Source organism: Chlamydotis macqueenii, chromosome 3, assembly GCF_036417535.1.
Source record: "Chlamydotis macqueenii isolate bChlMac1 chromosome 3, bChlMac1.mat, whole genome shotgun sequence".
In the NCBI taxonomy this organism is placed as follows: domain Eukaryota; kingdom Metazoa; phylum Chordata; class Aves; order Otidiformes; family Otididae; genus Chlamydotis; species Chlamydotis macqueenii.
Genome location: NC_141558.1, coordinates 85,578,924 through 85,593,838, shown reverse-complemented (window position 1 = coordinate 85,593,838; position 14,915 = coordinate 85,578,924). Strand labels below are relative to the sequence as shown.

At 34.1% G+C, this 14,915-nt stretch overlaps 1 protein-coding gene across 1 annotated transcript in view; it reads right to left on the bottom strand.

The window, feature by feature from the left end:
• The window catches only part of KIF6 (kinesin family member 6), a 163,450-nt gene that overhangs the window by 79,630 nt on the left and 68,905 nt on the right, over positions 1-14,915 (bottom strand). Inside the window, exons 11-13 of the mRNA XM_086743876.1 lie at positions 10,981-11,086; positions 9,986-10,127; positions 7,640-7,852 (exon numbers count right to left, since the gene is read on the bottom strand). Of these exons, the coding sequence (XP_086600002.1) occupies positions 7,640-7,852; positions 9,986-10,127; positions 10,981-11,086 (461 nt within the window). The remainder of the gene's footprint in view (positions 1-7,639; positions 7,853-9,985; positions 10,128-10,980; positions 11,087-14,915) is intronic.

Genomic DNA, 14,915 nt, shown 5'->3' with positions numbered 1-14,915 from the left:
AACTGAAATCCTACATAACCTCCTGGTAATGTCATGTTATTATTCTAAAAGTATGTTTTCTGAACTTACAACTTTGGCTGAAAGGCACAGTTACTAAATAGATGTTCCAGAACTAAAACTATAGGAGATAAAAAGATGATGCAAAGACAAGTGAACTGTACAATGTTTGATTTTTTTCAGCAAAAGCATCCAACACTTGAGAGCCCATTCTCACTGAGGCAAAAAGTCATAGCTCCACCAACTTCAGTGGAAAAATTGCACAATATCAGAAGCACGAAGTTGGCCTGAAACATTTGTATGAAGCTTACCTTAACCTGTTAAATGTACTGCAAATATCAGGAAAAAGTAAATGTTTGTGGGTATTTCCAATAATTTCTAGTTTGGTTTTATATTGAAATACGCTAAGACCAGTCTCTCAAGACCATATCTGTTTCTGTTAGGAATAGCATGTGTTTTTAATATAAAAAAATGCCTTTTCACAAACAAAAGCAAAACAGACCTCTAGACTATTCTACGATTTAGCAGAACTAGCAGTATCTCCACAGAAATATCTAAAGATTAAGCTAATAGGAAGATCTTCTAGTTCTTTATATTAACAACTCACAACATGCATGCCGTGGCTCTATTAAAAGGCTCTGCAGTCTCTTGGAACTGATGTTCATAACAATATGGAAGTTTCACAGATGCATTTGCCAAACCTGACAATCTATATATAAGGAATTAAATCCCTTCAAGTATGCAGAAGATTTCAGAAGCGTATTTTACTTCTAAAATATCAAGAGTTGAAGAGCTTCAGTCACAAAAAAAAAAAAAAAAAAAAAGAAAACCAAAAAACCAAGCCATCTTCAGGGAGTTAGTCTGAAGGATCCAAAGCATTTTTAGACAGTCAAAACATGGCTAATGAACCAGGAAGCCAAAAAGATTTGAAATTGTAAAGAACTTCCAGGGAACACTAGGTTACGTTTCAGCCGACTAATCTGGATAAGAGAACAGTAAACTGGCATAAAAATACTGGAAAGTTTCCCCATCTAAACAGACTCAAGAGGAAGGCAGTAAAAACTGCCAAAAGCATCTTTAACAAGCTTCCAAACATACGTTCCACATCAGAAGAGCTTCCCAGCTGAGAAGTGGGAAGAAAGACATGATGGGCATCTTAGGAAAAACAGAAATGTTTTGTAAAACTAAATAAATGTGGAGAAAAAAAAATTGCTGTTGATGCTCATATAAGCAGTAAGTGGTTTTAGGTAACAGAATTTTCAATATATAAGATAATTAAGTTTCAACATCTCTGAAAAATCAATGAAAATACTGTAAAGATCCACTCCTCGCTCTCACTAAATCCTTATAACTCACAAAATTTTTCTTTGATGTTGCAAACAGAGACCTAGCTCCAAAAAGCAAAATCTGGGCTTCATCTCCTAAAAATAACTATGTTCATATTTATAAACACTTGGTTAAGATGACAAAAATCCTAACACACAGGGCTTTATCATGGATTATGAATTGCAAGAGCTCACTTAACTTTAAGTCTTACAGCACATATTTATATTTCTTCATAACAAAGAATAGTCATCTGTTCTTGCTTACACAGATACTTTTACAGAGCCTCAAACTTCTTAATGCATTCGTTTTTTACTGTTTACTAATCTCGGTGAGTTCAGTTCAAAGCCCTCACTCAAGTAAAACTCACAGTGGACTCACGGTGAATTCCGACAAAACAAGTCTCTTGGAAGCAGTACAGATAGAAGATAAGATCTTGAAAAAAAATCCCCAAACAAATATAAAAAGAAATCCCAGAATTCAGTCAAGCCTCCTATACAATCAGAGTTAGTCTTCTTGGTATTCATTGTACTCTTAAAGAGAATAATTTTGTTCTAGAAACTAATTCAAATTTTAAATTTTTACTTTTTGTTCATTTTACAAGATGGAAAAGGGAAATAAAACTGATCTTTAAGATAGTTAGAGATACAGAAATGTATAAAAGCACGTGCCAAATTAAAAAATTCCCACAATTACATGCTACAAAACATATGCCTGAAGACAGACATGCATTCATACTTACGACATAAACTGGAGCACTAGCAATACATGTTTTATCTGGTGACTTGAAATACCAGAAAATAACTTTGTTAAACTTATCAGAAGTAAAGCCCTATAAAAGTGTTCAAAAGCATATGCTGACTGTTAAGATTTGCTGAATTTATTTTGAAGGCTTTTTAAAACACCTAAATCTTAAGCAGTGAAATCTGATACTTCCTGCTTCATCCTTAAAATTGGCAATAACAAAAAAATTTATCATAGCAAATAATCACTCTATATTATAGAGAACATTTAATGCTTAAGAAATTAGCAAAACAACACATTTTATTTTAAATATGAATTTAAAAAGTTTAACAGTAGCAATGAAATATTCACTAAGAGCTGGTAGAAGTTCAGCTGGAGAGCAAAGGGAATATATACTTTTTCCTGCACCTGTAACAGAAAATGTAGCACATACTGTTCATCTTTCTTGTTAGTCAGAAAAGAAAGTAAGTCTGACCAACACCCTAAATGCATCAGTGAACTCTTTTGCTGACCAAATAGCAACAAAATGGGGACATCTGTTTGTTGACAAAAGATCTGTCATCAGCACAGTGCCAAGAGTCTGTCCCCAGATATTCCAAAGCACTACTAGACACAGAAAAGACTCCAAAAAAACATATAGGTTTGCTAAGCATTTAATTTTTCTGGAGGGTTGAGACCTGCCTTTTTCTGAACTGAAGGACATAGAAAAAATTCTGATGGAAAACCTCAGGCAATACTTCCCATTAGGGAGCCTCCTGTGAGTTTTCAAAAAATAGAAGGAAGTTTTTCCCTGAAATTATTACATAAATATATATATTAGCCAAGATAAATATTTTGAGAAGTCTTAATATAAGATAACACTATTTAGCTTTCAGAATTGAGCAATGTGTTATCATCACTACTTTCTTGCTATCCATAATCACCATCTGTTTATAGAAATAATCTCTCACCTTTCAGCCCTTCAGTAGGAAGGCTCTTTTTTGTACATACTTGCATAGTGCCTAGTAAAGAGTGATCTTAAACCCCACAGGTAAGTTTTTCACCAAAATTTAAAAAAACCTCACAACTTCTAAGTGAAAGATAAAGGAAATGTATAAAAATTGTCAAAACATGACCCTAATAAAATATTTTTTAAGAGCAAAATAATCCCTCTCAAGCCCATCAGGACATACAACTGTTTGGAGCTATTATTAAGATTTATTGTGTTATTTGAATGTCATAATATTCATAGTGTTTTCTGGTAACCAAACTGTTTATATTTCAGGAGAAAAACAAATCCAGCAGGAGGAAAAATGGTATCATATATCTCTTACACTGACAGAATTACACTAGAAGCAAGCAGTGGTTTGATATCTATTTCAGAATAAGATTTCTCTGTACAGAAGAAGCAATATGATAAAAGTAAAATACAGCAAAATGTTTATCACTTCAGTGAAATGTATGATGCAGTATGATTTTTTTCTTGTTTTGCCAGGTCCATTCATGTTTTGATTTATCTTGAATCTACTAATTTATAATTGAAACCATCTCCTGAGAAAGACTATATGTAGTTCTACATTTGAATTTGGACTTAACATACAATATCTCTACCAGATACAAATTATGAATAAAACTAAAGCTGCAGTAGAGACTTTATGATGAACTAAATTATTTTATTAAAAATAAAGTCATTGAAGCATTTGTAAAGCTCAGGTTATTATACCAATAACTTGTTATTGCATTTTCTGGAATGCTCATTTGAAACATGAATTAAATTCATAGCCAGAGAGTTACGTCTGTTTCAGATTTACAAAAGATATTATGATGCAATAAATAACAGCAGCTACTGAGTAAGTTACAGTGTTTTGTTCACTCTTACTCATGTAGTTATGGATTTATAAATTTGAGTGTTCTGCAATTAAGACGGGTATTGAAAAGTAAGTTCTCTTTTTTCATAGTATAACACTTGGACTAAAATAAAAATTCTAGTCTGTTCACTCTAAGCTAACTGTTTTATGCAATCTGTAAAAGCTCCTCAGTGATTGGAGCTCGCTTGCCAAAATGTCAGCAGCAGGAGGTCTTCCACTGCTTCCAGGCAGCCTACCTACCCTTCACTCTTAAAAGAAGTCTTTTGGGATTCAAGAAAAACAAATCTGTCAGCATATAAACTGGTACAACTTTTCACTGAAGAATTCTGTGCTACATAACCCAATGTCATCAGCAAAACCTAGAGCATTGCTAGAATGCTGTGCTTGCGTACTCCTCTGCTCTAATCTTCAAGGAGAACATCCTAATACAGATTATTATATATAAAAAACAAACAATACAAAACAGAACAACCTACACATCCAATTTCACTCTCTCTTATTGGATTTTCCACTGGTATCAAACCTCGTGGCTGACAATATTTTACTAATGATACTATATTGAATATGAATCCAGATATTTAAAAAACAAAGACACACCTGTTCAGAAAAAAATACCATTTAACATTAAATCAACTCTTTACAACTTAGTATTTATTAGTAGTTGGAAAATACAGAATCATAGAATAATTTGAGTTGGAAGGGACCTTCAAAGGTCACCTAGTCCAACCCCTGCAAGGAGCAGGGACATCTCCAACCAGATCAGGTTGCTCAGAGCCCCTGATATGATATAGTAGTGCCCAAAGACCACTTGGAAATCAAACCTGGGGTGTAAGGCTTTGTTTCTCTTTCTGCTTGTACTGTTATTACCATTAAAGGCTGCTATTTAGAGTTTCAGGCATATAGGAGGCAGGGAAAAGTTTAATAATTACCTTCTTGGGTACTTAAAATATATTACAGTATTATTTCAATATCTTCAAGCCTCTGAAGATGTACTATATTCACTCAATTTCTTCTAAAAAAAAAAAAAAAACAACATACACACTCCATATAGCATGGACTAAAAAACCAAAAAAAAAAAAAAAACCCCACCAAAAAACCCGACAAGCATGCCTATATAGATACATACACTTGTAGAAGCCACACATTCACCTTCCAAGTCAACCTGCCATGGGACAAGCGTAGTTCAGGAGTCATTTCACTGCTGTGATGAGCTTAAGATAATCTGTGTTAAGAGGAAAATTATTACCTTAAGCTCAACAGTGAAAGAGTATGGCTACACTTCTGCTTAAATCAGTGCCAGGATAGGACAGAAAAGAAACATGATTACCTATATCTTTCCACATGGAAAAGGCCCTAGATCATATAAAAATAAGTTTCACCACAGACATAGGAGTTATACAAGACAATGCATTTCTCACCATACAGCGAAATAAACTTTGCCAGTATGTTGACACGGCTGCCTGTACTATTATCAGTAGCCTACTTTCAATAAATTTAGCAGTATAAATTATTTTTTCTGAGGTACTGGATAACAAGTGAGAAAATTTGGGGATTTTATGAAGTAAAAACGGCAGCAATTCTAGTATGAAAATAACAATGAAATTATTCTATTTTCTATCACAGAATGGTAAAGATCTGTTTCCAGGCAAACAAATGTTACAGCTACAGAACTTAGCAATTGCAAAATAAATGTAAGGTTTTAAGTTAAATAATTTGTCTTTTAAGAAACTAAATATTAGCTAGACTCTCTGTCACAGTTTAGCCCCACTCAGGACCAAGCTATGCAGCCTCTCACTCACCCCATCCTCCAGTGGGACATAGAGGAGAAATGGTAAAGAAAAGAAGGCAAAACTTTTGAGTTGAGATAAAAAAAAGCTTAAAAGAAAAACAGAAAAAAAAAAAACTGAGATGGAAAACAAACAAACTCCAATAACAGAAGATACTGAAGCAGGTAAATTACAGTACGATAGTTCATAGCAAATCCTGATGCCCAGTTTCCTCCTGAGTAACAAGAGGCTTCCCTTAGCACTCTCCTCACTGATATACTGAGCATGGTGTCCCATGGGGTGGAACAGCCCTTTGGCCAATTTGGGTAAATGATCCCAGCTGTTGGCTAATGAGTAACCTGTCCCAGCTGTGTCCCCCAGTCACAGGTGCCACCAGCTCCAGTTCCTCTCCCAGCTCAGGTGAAAATTTATTCTAGCCAGAACCAGGACACTCTCCCACAACTATTTAACTAAACTAACTAATTTTTTTCTCTCTTTCTGTTGATTTTCTAGATTAATTGTTTTCAGGATAAGGCAATGAGATAGACAAATGGAAAACACATTAGAGACGTGATTAGAGACACTAGAAATACCACTTTATATCCCATTAAAACAGGCTAATTGTAGAGCTGAGACAACAGAATTTAAAAAAAAAAAGAAAGCTTGCAAACTAAGTAAACTGTTAAAATAGTTAACATATGCATAGCCTACATGCTGTACATTGAAATCTTCATAAATGATATAAGGCATGAAAAGTGTTTAAATGATCAATAGCTTTAATGTTACACTAAAGGTTCTACTTGGGAGTTCTGCCCTAGTTCACGCCCAAGCCCTTTCACACATCTTTAGGAAATCCTTCACGCCTATAGATAAGAAGACATATGTATACAGTTCAGGTGGATTTTGAAAGGAATGGATAACTTTATAATTATGAATATTATTTGCAGGTTTGCAATATGTGAAAAATGAGGCTCTGTGCTCAAGAGAGAATGATGCCTCACTTCCACTTCTATTTGAGGAAATGTCAGGACAGAATTCAAAGTCAGGTCATCATCCAAACTTTTTCTGAAATATCAGTCCTTGCCAATGCAGAGTGCAGGAGATAAGGTTCAACAATTTAGTCATTTGAGCTGGCATGCTTATTCCTACTCTATGTTCAAAGAAAACTCATATGAACATAAACACATTGTTGTTTGCAAAAAGAGATCATAGTATCAAAGCTGAGAATTTGCTAATACTTCTGAGATTCTTATTTAATTACTAAAGAATAACAACCACAAATCTTTTTATTTGAACAATTCAGTTAGCAAAAAAATGTAACAAAACTGTCTACAGTTACTGGTAGTTGTCTTACATGGGTTTTGGAACTAACAATTTGCAAGAATATTGTTATTTATTGTTGTAAATAACTAGCTCAGATGATGTAAGTAAAGATAACTGCAATGCTTAACAGTTAACTCTTTTCAATTAACCACTGTAAAAACTTCCTTACACAACCCATGCCAACTGGTCAATATAATTTGCATGGTTTGAGTTGCTGTTTCTATAAAGATTGAAGCACATACTTAAATCCTGTGGTATTGCTTATATGGATAAAGCGAAACATATCCATAAAATCTTGTAAAATCAGGTTCTAGGAATGGTTTCAGGTACTTTTGAAAATTTAGTATGCAGAAGAACACTTTCCAAAATATTAACAGTAAATATTACTTGTACGTCCACATATTTTAAAACTCATTCTTCTGGAATCTAATGATGCAAATATTTAATCTCATATTTTAACGTGTATGATTCAGTATTTATAACTTCTGGGGAGGACAACATACGTTTCTGGAATTTCTTTAATTGCCATATGGCTGACATTAAAAATAAAACTTTCCTGTTCTGGTACACATTTGAATGATATGCTGTAAATCATATTGTAATAGTCTAATAACCGCTCACTTAATTAATTCCACTAACCTGTTTGTCTGGAAAGAAAAGGTAGTTTGTAAACTGAAGAGCTGAAATCTTTTGCCTCTTTCAGACTAAAACAGCTAGGTGGGCTCCAACTTTCTTCCAAGTTTATAGAAAGAGACTGCTCCAAGACTGTAGAACCAGCAGAGGCAGCACTAAGCTGGAAAAGAGCATCTTGTGCTTTCTTTTTTTCTTTTTTTAGCATATTTACCAGAATGTCTGCAAGATAAATTAAGTAAATCATAAAGAATATCTTTTTTTTTATAAAGCAACAATCATTTTTGTTTATCTCCAAGTCTTTTTTTTTACCAAGTGGAACAATTCACATCATGGAAGCCTGTATGTGAATAAGAATTTGTAGTTGGGCATATTCTTTGTAATTATAGTCATTCACCATAGTTTTTCCAAACAGCAGAATCATTTTTACTAAACAGTAACAAGTTCACACATTGACAACAATTGTTGATCCCATTCAGTCAATGCCTGATAAAAACATTTACAAACGGGAGTGAAAACTCTAGTATCTTATCGCCATTGCGCGACACTTCCTTTTTTATTTTTTTAAATTCTGTAATAAACAAAATTTTCAAGCAAAGGAAAAAAACTCCTTAACTTACAGGTAGCCTGGCAAGTGCACCACATTGATAAGCTTTACACAATAAGAAGATTTTCTAAAATGCAGAACAGGTCATTAGAAAATGTCTTTCAATAACACTATGTCTTTACTGGAAGTATTTTTGGTTTAAATACATTTTGCCTAACAGCTTATAGAGGGCTTACAGTGTAAATTCTATGTGCATTCAGCCAAAACCACAGGAGTCTCTGCGATATGTTTTTTTAATATTCTAATAATTTTAATCCTCATCATCTTCTAAATCAACAGCAGAAAATCTAAGTAGTCTTTGGAGAATATTATTAACTGGTCTAGGTAGTAATAATAAAACATTTAACAAATCAATTGTTCTGATAGCTCCCAGCTACCATAAGCAAGAAGGACCTCAGAGTTTATTGACTAAACAGCTTCCATACTTCCCACCACTTCATCACATGAGACACTTTATTAATTTTCTAATGATGATGTACAGTCACTTAGTGGCTGCAGACTCTGTAGATCAGTTTTGTGTTCAAAGTCTTAATTTTTATATTCTTTCTGTATAACTCTAACATGGATTTATACAAGTTTATTCCTTGTGTTTTTGCAAACAAAGCTGTACATATCTATGAAGCACAAATGCATTTGATAGAGATGTTTTGCTTTTTATGACATAATTAATGTCATACTAATAAAATAATTTATTTCAGGAAGAAATGTTTCTGGGAATCGAGATCTTAAAATTGACATGAAAATAGAATAATTTTTTAAAAGGAATGACAAGTCAGTGTATAGCTAAATGTATTTGAAAGTGTACCTTGGAAAATGAACATTTTATCTTCTGTGAGAAGAGAGTAGAAATAGAGAAGCTTTCCTGCCCGCTCAATTCAGACTGGTAGCATGCTACACCCCAATGTAAAATGCCATTCTCATTTGATATATAAAATTGATCTGGAACTGTTGAGCATAAAGAATGCAACTGAGTCTGCTTTTTACTAATAAATGTGAAAGAATCTCTGTTACCTATAAACTCAAAACCAAAACAAAACTATTTTTTCAGTTCTTTGCCATGTTCAAATTTTACCCACCAAATAGCTACAAAGTTAGGGACACAGTGATGCTGTGGTCTGCCCACAGTTCTGTCAACCTGCTAAAAATAACTCCCACTCATCATACAACAGTGCAGCTACTCACGTTTCCTGTGAGACAGTGAAATGGACAAAGCATTTCTGAGTAGTTCAGTATTTTTATATGCAAAACACTCTAGCTTTAATTTAAATTTTCAAGTTGCATGTAAAGAGTATAAGTTTTATATTTACTCTAAAGGCAAATAGCCCAATAGTCCCCAAAGTAGCACTTCATTCGGCTAAAAATAACACTTACAGGAAATTCTATTCTTTGTAAGGTAATAAATTGGTCTTTATACAGCATCAGTTTCCCATTCTAAAATATTGTTTAATCTGCTTGACAAGAGTGTTTTAGGCATGGCCTGATCCATAGTATTTGAATCTTGGCTGGATTGTTCTAAAACTAAGTGGTGCTTGGATCTAGGATTTTGGTTTGGGTCACAACTAAAATAGAAGCAGGTGCAAAGCAGGAGTCCTGCCACATAAAAGTTGGGAACTCAGTAATTGCTTTAACACAGTGAGGTTAGGAGAGAGAATTTCCTTCCATACAGCAAACATCTGTCTCACACACACAACCTTTGTAGCCAGATCAGCTCAAGCCCAAATATTATTTTTTTTCCTCACAAAGGATACTGATTTCATTGTCTCTTTGCTGTAGGAGTTCTTTCAGTTTTTTCAATTCTTCTTCTCCTGCTTCTTTGTTAGTGTCTTTTTCTTCAGAGATGTGTTGTGAGAGCAGTTTTTTATGAGAAATCTTTGAATGATTCATTAGTTTCTATTAGGAGAAACAAAAAAAGCACACTCTCTTAACTACCTCCAGCTATGTATTTGTTCTGCTCTGAGGCTGTCTAGCTATGGTAGAAAAGGTAAGGCATTTCTAGACTCTTGACAGAAAAAACTCATGCCACCAGTTGACTGTCAAGTTATAAGTGTTGTGTCAAGCATGGGACAAGCTGTATTTGTTGATCTTCACTACCAAGCATACAATTTACTTTACATAAATTACAGAGCTTTCAGTATTAACAATACATCTAAAATCTAATTATTTAAAGACAAAAAATTAAGATCAGGAACGTATACCTAGTATGTTGGAAAATTGTATCCCAAAATAGAGAAAAGTATATGTTATCTTCTATTGTTTTCCCAATTAATTTAATTTATTCTTCCTAGTTTAAATGTATCTTGTTTGCCTGATGATTTAGAAGGGCTTACAATACCATCACGAGAGTAAGTGTAACAAATTCAGGGGTATGGTGTTTTTACTCTTTTTAAAAACCTCTTTCAAGATAGTTCGTCCAAACTAAAGCCTCTATAGTGTTGGGAATACAGATGAATACATCTATCCATATACAAATAACTTGTCTGTGTTGATTCCAATAACTTCCAGCATTCTCGTACAAGTTACTGCATACTGATATCCTTGCTTAGCTTTCTAGAAAATGCTGCTGATTTTTTCCAACTAAATGTCAAATTTCTATCAGTCCTCCATGCACTTCACAGTTCAATTGTTTTACTTTTTTCCAGTGCCTCTCAACTGCATTACATTTCTTTTGACACTTTTAAATTGTTAATGTCTTTAAGTCATTTTCAGTGCCAGTTGCACTTCCATCTATGTTTAAAAGAAATACCTTCACATGACTGAAGCAATACTTGATCTTGCGCATGTCAGCACCAACATCCAGAGTGTTATCAGGATCTTTATCTTCGAGAAATCTTTCAATTAACTCATCCAACCTGAAAATATATAGCATTTAAAAAAAAAAAAAATCACAAACAAGCAGACAACTCTGTAAAGTAATGTGTCAAATAGAATACAAGATTTACCGAGCTGACTGATGTTAGTAATTTATTTTCCTTCAAGGTTCATGCAATTGCAATGTATATTTTTTTTCCTGATACTGAAACCTGAATTTGATACTGGAGATTCTACAACTCCGTATCAGAACATTGTTGCACATGCTGAAGAATAGTTCTAGAACTAAAAGCATCTAAGAAGTAATCTTTTCTTTTTCTCATTTTTTTTTATAACCTTCTGTTCTTCTATGATCTCATAGTTGAAAAGATCTAAAGCCTGCCCTTTCAGAAGGCTAGATTTTTAGAGGGTTTGGGCATGGGATTTTTTAATATATAAGATTATTTATGCAAAAGAAAAATCTACTCCCTTTTCTATTACAAGAGTCAGTAGATACCATAGCTTTCATACATAAAATTATCTGCTCCAATCTCCAAGCAAAGCAACCTATTTTTCGATGCAGACATTTATAGCTTTCATGAAGACCTACTGCACTTCTTCTGATTAATTAAATGTAGTTAGTATTTTATTCTCTTACAGTTTGTTCTTATTTAACAGACATCTGACAACATCTTCTTTAGGAAGGAGCAGTTCTCATTTCAGTAATTCAGTCTTCATAAGAAAATCTGGCACACAGAAGCCTCCTCTTGCTTTTTCAAAACCAAATTAAAATATTCAGACTGGAAACCTACACAGGCATAATATACCATGCCTCTGGGCTGGATGTCACAGCTACAGATAAAGTCAAATTTCCTCTTGCATGCTTTCACCAGGCCTCCAGGTCTTGCATTTAAGGATACGTGGCAGATCATCCTCAAGATAAAGGGCAGAAGATTTCTAAACCAGCCCTTAGCCCACTTACTAAGGTATGTTTCTGGAAAATAGCAAGTGCAAGTTTGAACTCTATCAACTGGTTTTAGACTAAAGGCTTCCTGGTTCCCGACAAATGCTGTTACCATCAACTTGGTAGGCAAATCATGGGCAACAACAGCCATATGCCCTTGCCCATGCATAATTCCATGATTTTAAATATTTATTTAAGTTATTATTCTCAGAAGATGAACCCAGGTTCTGAACCTGAGTGAGCCAAAGTATCTAAAGTACTTGCACGAAGTGCCCAACTGCCAGAAAAGGGCAGGAGTTCAGAACCATGTCTGTGCCTAGTGTTTCTTTTGGACAAGTTTTCAGCTCCTCACAATATGCAAGCCTTCTGAATGTCACTTAGTAGTCATTTATCCTCTCCAGTTAAAGGACTAGGAATCTTGCTGCCATTTGAATATCTGAATCACTCTGTTGTAACAACATACCAAAATTTTTAGGCATTATAGTATCATAGTATCGCAAGCTGACGCTGAAGTAGCTGCTGGGGATAATGCCCTGCCTTTTGAAGACTTCTCTTACTGAGATTCCTCACATCACTATACTGTAGTAACAATTCTCTGCTGGAGGTTGAAACAATGAGATGCACACCAAAGAGAAAAAAAATATCATTATTTCAGAAGATAAACATCAGAAAATCAAGAGCTGTAAGACTGGAATGGTTTGGTCATTTATCTCCTCCAGAGTTCACCACAGCAAAGTGTACATTCTCTAAACAGTAGAAAAAGGAGAGACAAGAAGAGAGTAACCCTCAGTTTCAGATAACCTGTGCTTTCCCATTTTCATTATTTCAGCTAAAGAACAAGAGAGAAATACGTTGTCTATATCACTCATCATCAGTGCAAAATTCACAACTTAAGAATTTACAGAGCATTCCCTGAAGTCAATGTAAGCTGCACATATTGGGGGCTTAAAGGAGAAAGGGCATTAAAGAGAAATATTAGTTACAGAAGCATTACTGGCATTAACTTGCTTCTCAAGGTAGGAGACTACAAAAATTACTGGCTAAAAGAGACCTGAATTTTACTTATTGCTACATGATTTTTTTTTCTGCGTGAAGAGTCCAACAGAATAGAGGCCAGTAGTACAAGAGGTTATTCATGCTTTCTGCTGACACACTAAGCACAACGAGCAGGAGAATTAATCCTTCAGATTAATTGTGTAAGCACTGGGAAAAGAGAGGAATTAAGACTATCAATGAGAATGGTATAGTGATTACACAGAGAAGATCAGTATTTGTCAGTCTGAAGTACCTTACTAATTTCAGTGAGTAAAAGGAAAGAAGTAAAAAATATTTTTTTATAACTAGACTGTCTGAGACTGACTACATGAAATCATCTATAAAAATGGCCCCTTAATCTTGAACTAGAAATTAGAAAGAAGATTTTTTAACCTTTCTAAGATTATCTCTTTGCCAGAGATTTACCCATAACCAGATTACCACAGATTTATGCTATGGGTATCAATAAAAAAAAAATGACACTAAGTTGCACCATTACCATTACCAGAATAACACCGCAGAAAGTTATAGTATTTCAAGAGAAAAAAAATGAATACATAATTCTTGTAAAACAATGCTCTATTTTTGAAAATTACTGTTATTTGCCAGTCAAGAGTCAAGATTAATTTGTCGAAAGCAACAAATTAGACAAACTGTAGTTATAGATATGAGCTGCTATTTCCCCTCTCTTACATTACCTTTAATGTGTTTGGCATTAATGAAAAAAACACAACAGCCCAATTTATTTTTTTTGTGTCCCAAGGACTACATAGAAGCCAAAACAGATTTTCGCACCAGAAAACTGAGTCAAGTCTGAAATAGTGCAATGTAAATCGGAAGTTATAAATTCAGCCTCTTTGCCAATTCTAGGAAACAGCAGAATCTTCAGTGTATGCTGAAATACATTTTTAAAATTTAACCTTTAAGAATTTGAACAGGAACAGACCAATCTAATCTAAATACTATGGACAAAAACAAAAGAAAAAGGGGGAAAAAAAGCAACAATGAAAATCCCCATGAATACCAGCAAAACAAATCACTGCATCCCTCACATTTTCTTAGATTTTCATGTAAAAATTACTAGAACTCTTTCTAAAATAAACACATAATCTGACAACACTCTGGATATTCTGGGAGTTCTTCCAGTATACAGAAGTATTAAATAAAGGTAAAAAATAAACTGCCAATATGATATAGATTCAGTTTGAAGACTCTCTTCTTAATTAATAGATCTTAGTAAACTGAACTGGTTCTTTTCCCCCCCCCGTAAGTGAATTCTCAGCTCAAGGATTGTGAAAAATTGAAACAGCCTCTGATGAATTTATACAATGGCAAGATTTGCAGATTTACAATATAAAAACCCCAATGCTACTTCCAGTTCACTTCTAGAGATGTTCACAGAATCAGTCATGGAAACAATAAAGAATCACAGGAGGAGGGAAAAGAGACAGAGAATAAGAGGGAAAAAAAGGTATACTGACTGTATGTCTTCTTTTTCCTAACCACGACAATATGTCAGACAAGGCAGATCTGCTTGCTAGGTGACGCACAACCAAAGGACAATATAATTCTACAAGATGAATATCCTTTTCCTTGTCATATTCCTGACTCAAACAGTTTATTATATTTACCTCTATAAATATCCATAAAAATAAAATTAAATATATGGAATATATGAAAGCTAGAACACAGAATTATACAAAATAGAGCTGTAAAAGATTTAAGGAATTCATATAGGGCATCTACAGTTACAACTCTGACACATTATTTCTAGTCAAAACATCATGCATAGGCTGTACTCATCCTCCTATTAAAAGAGGCAGAGCAAGAAAACCCTTTTTGTAAACAAAGGAGAGACAAAATGGCTTTTGGTTTTTATTCAGATACCTTCA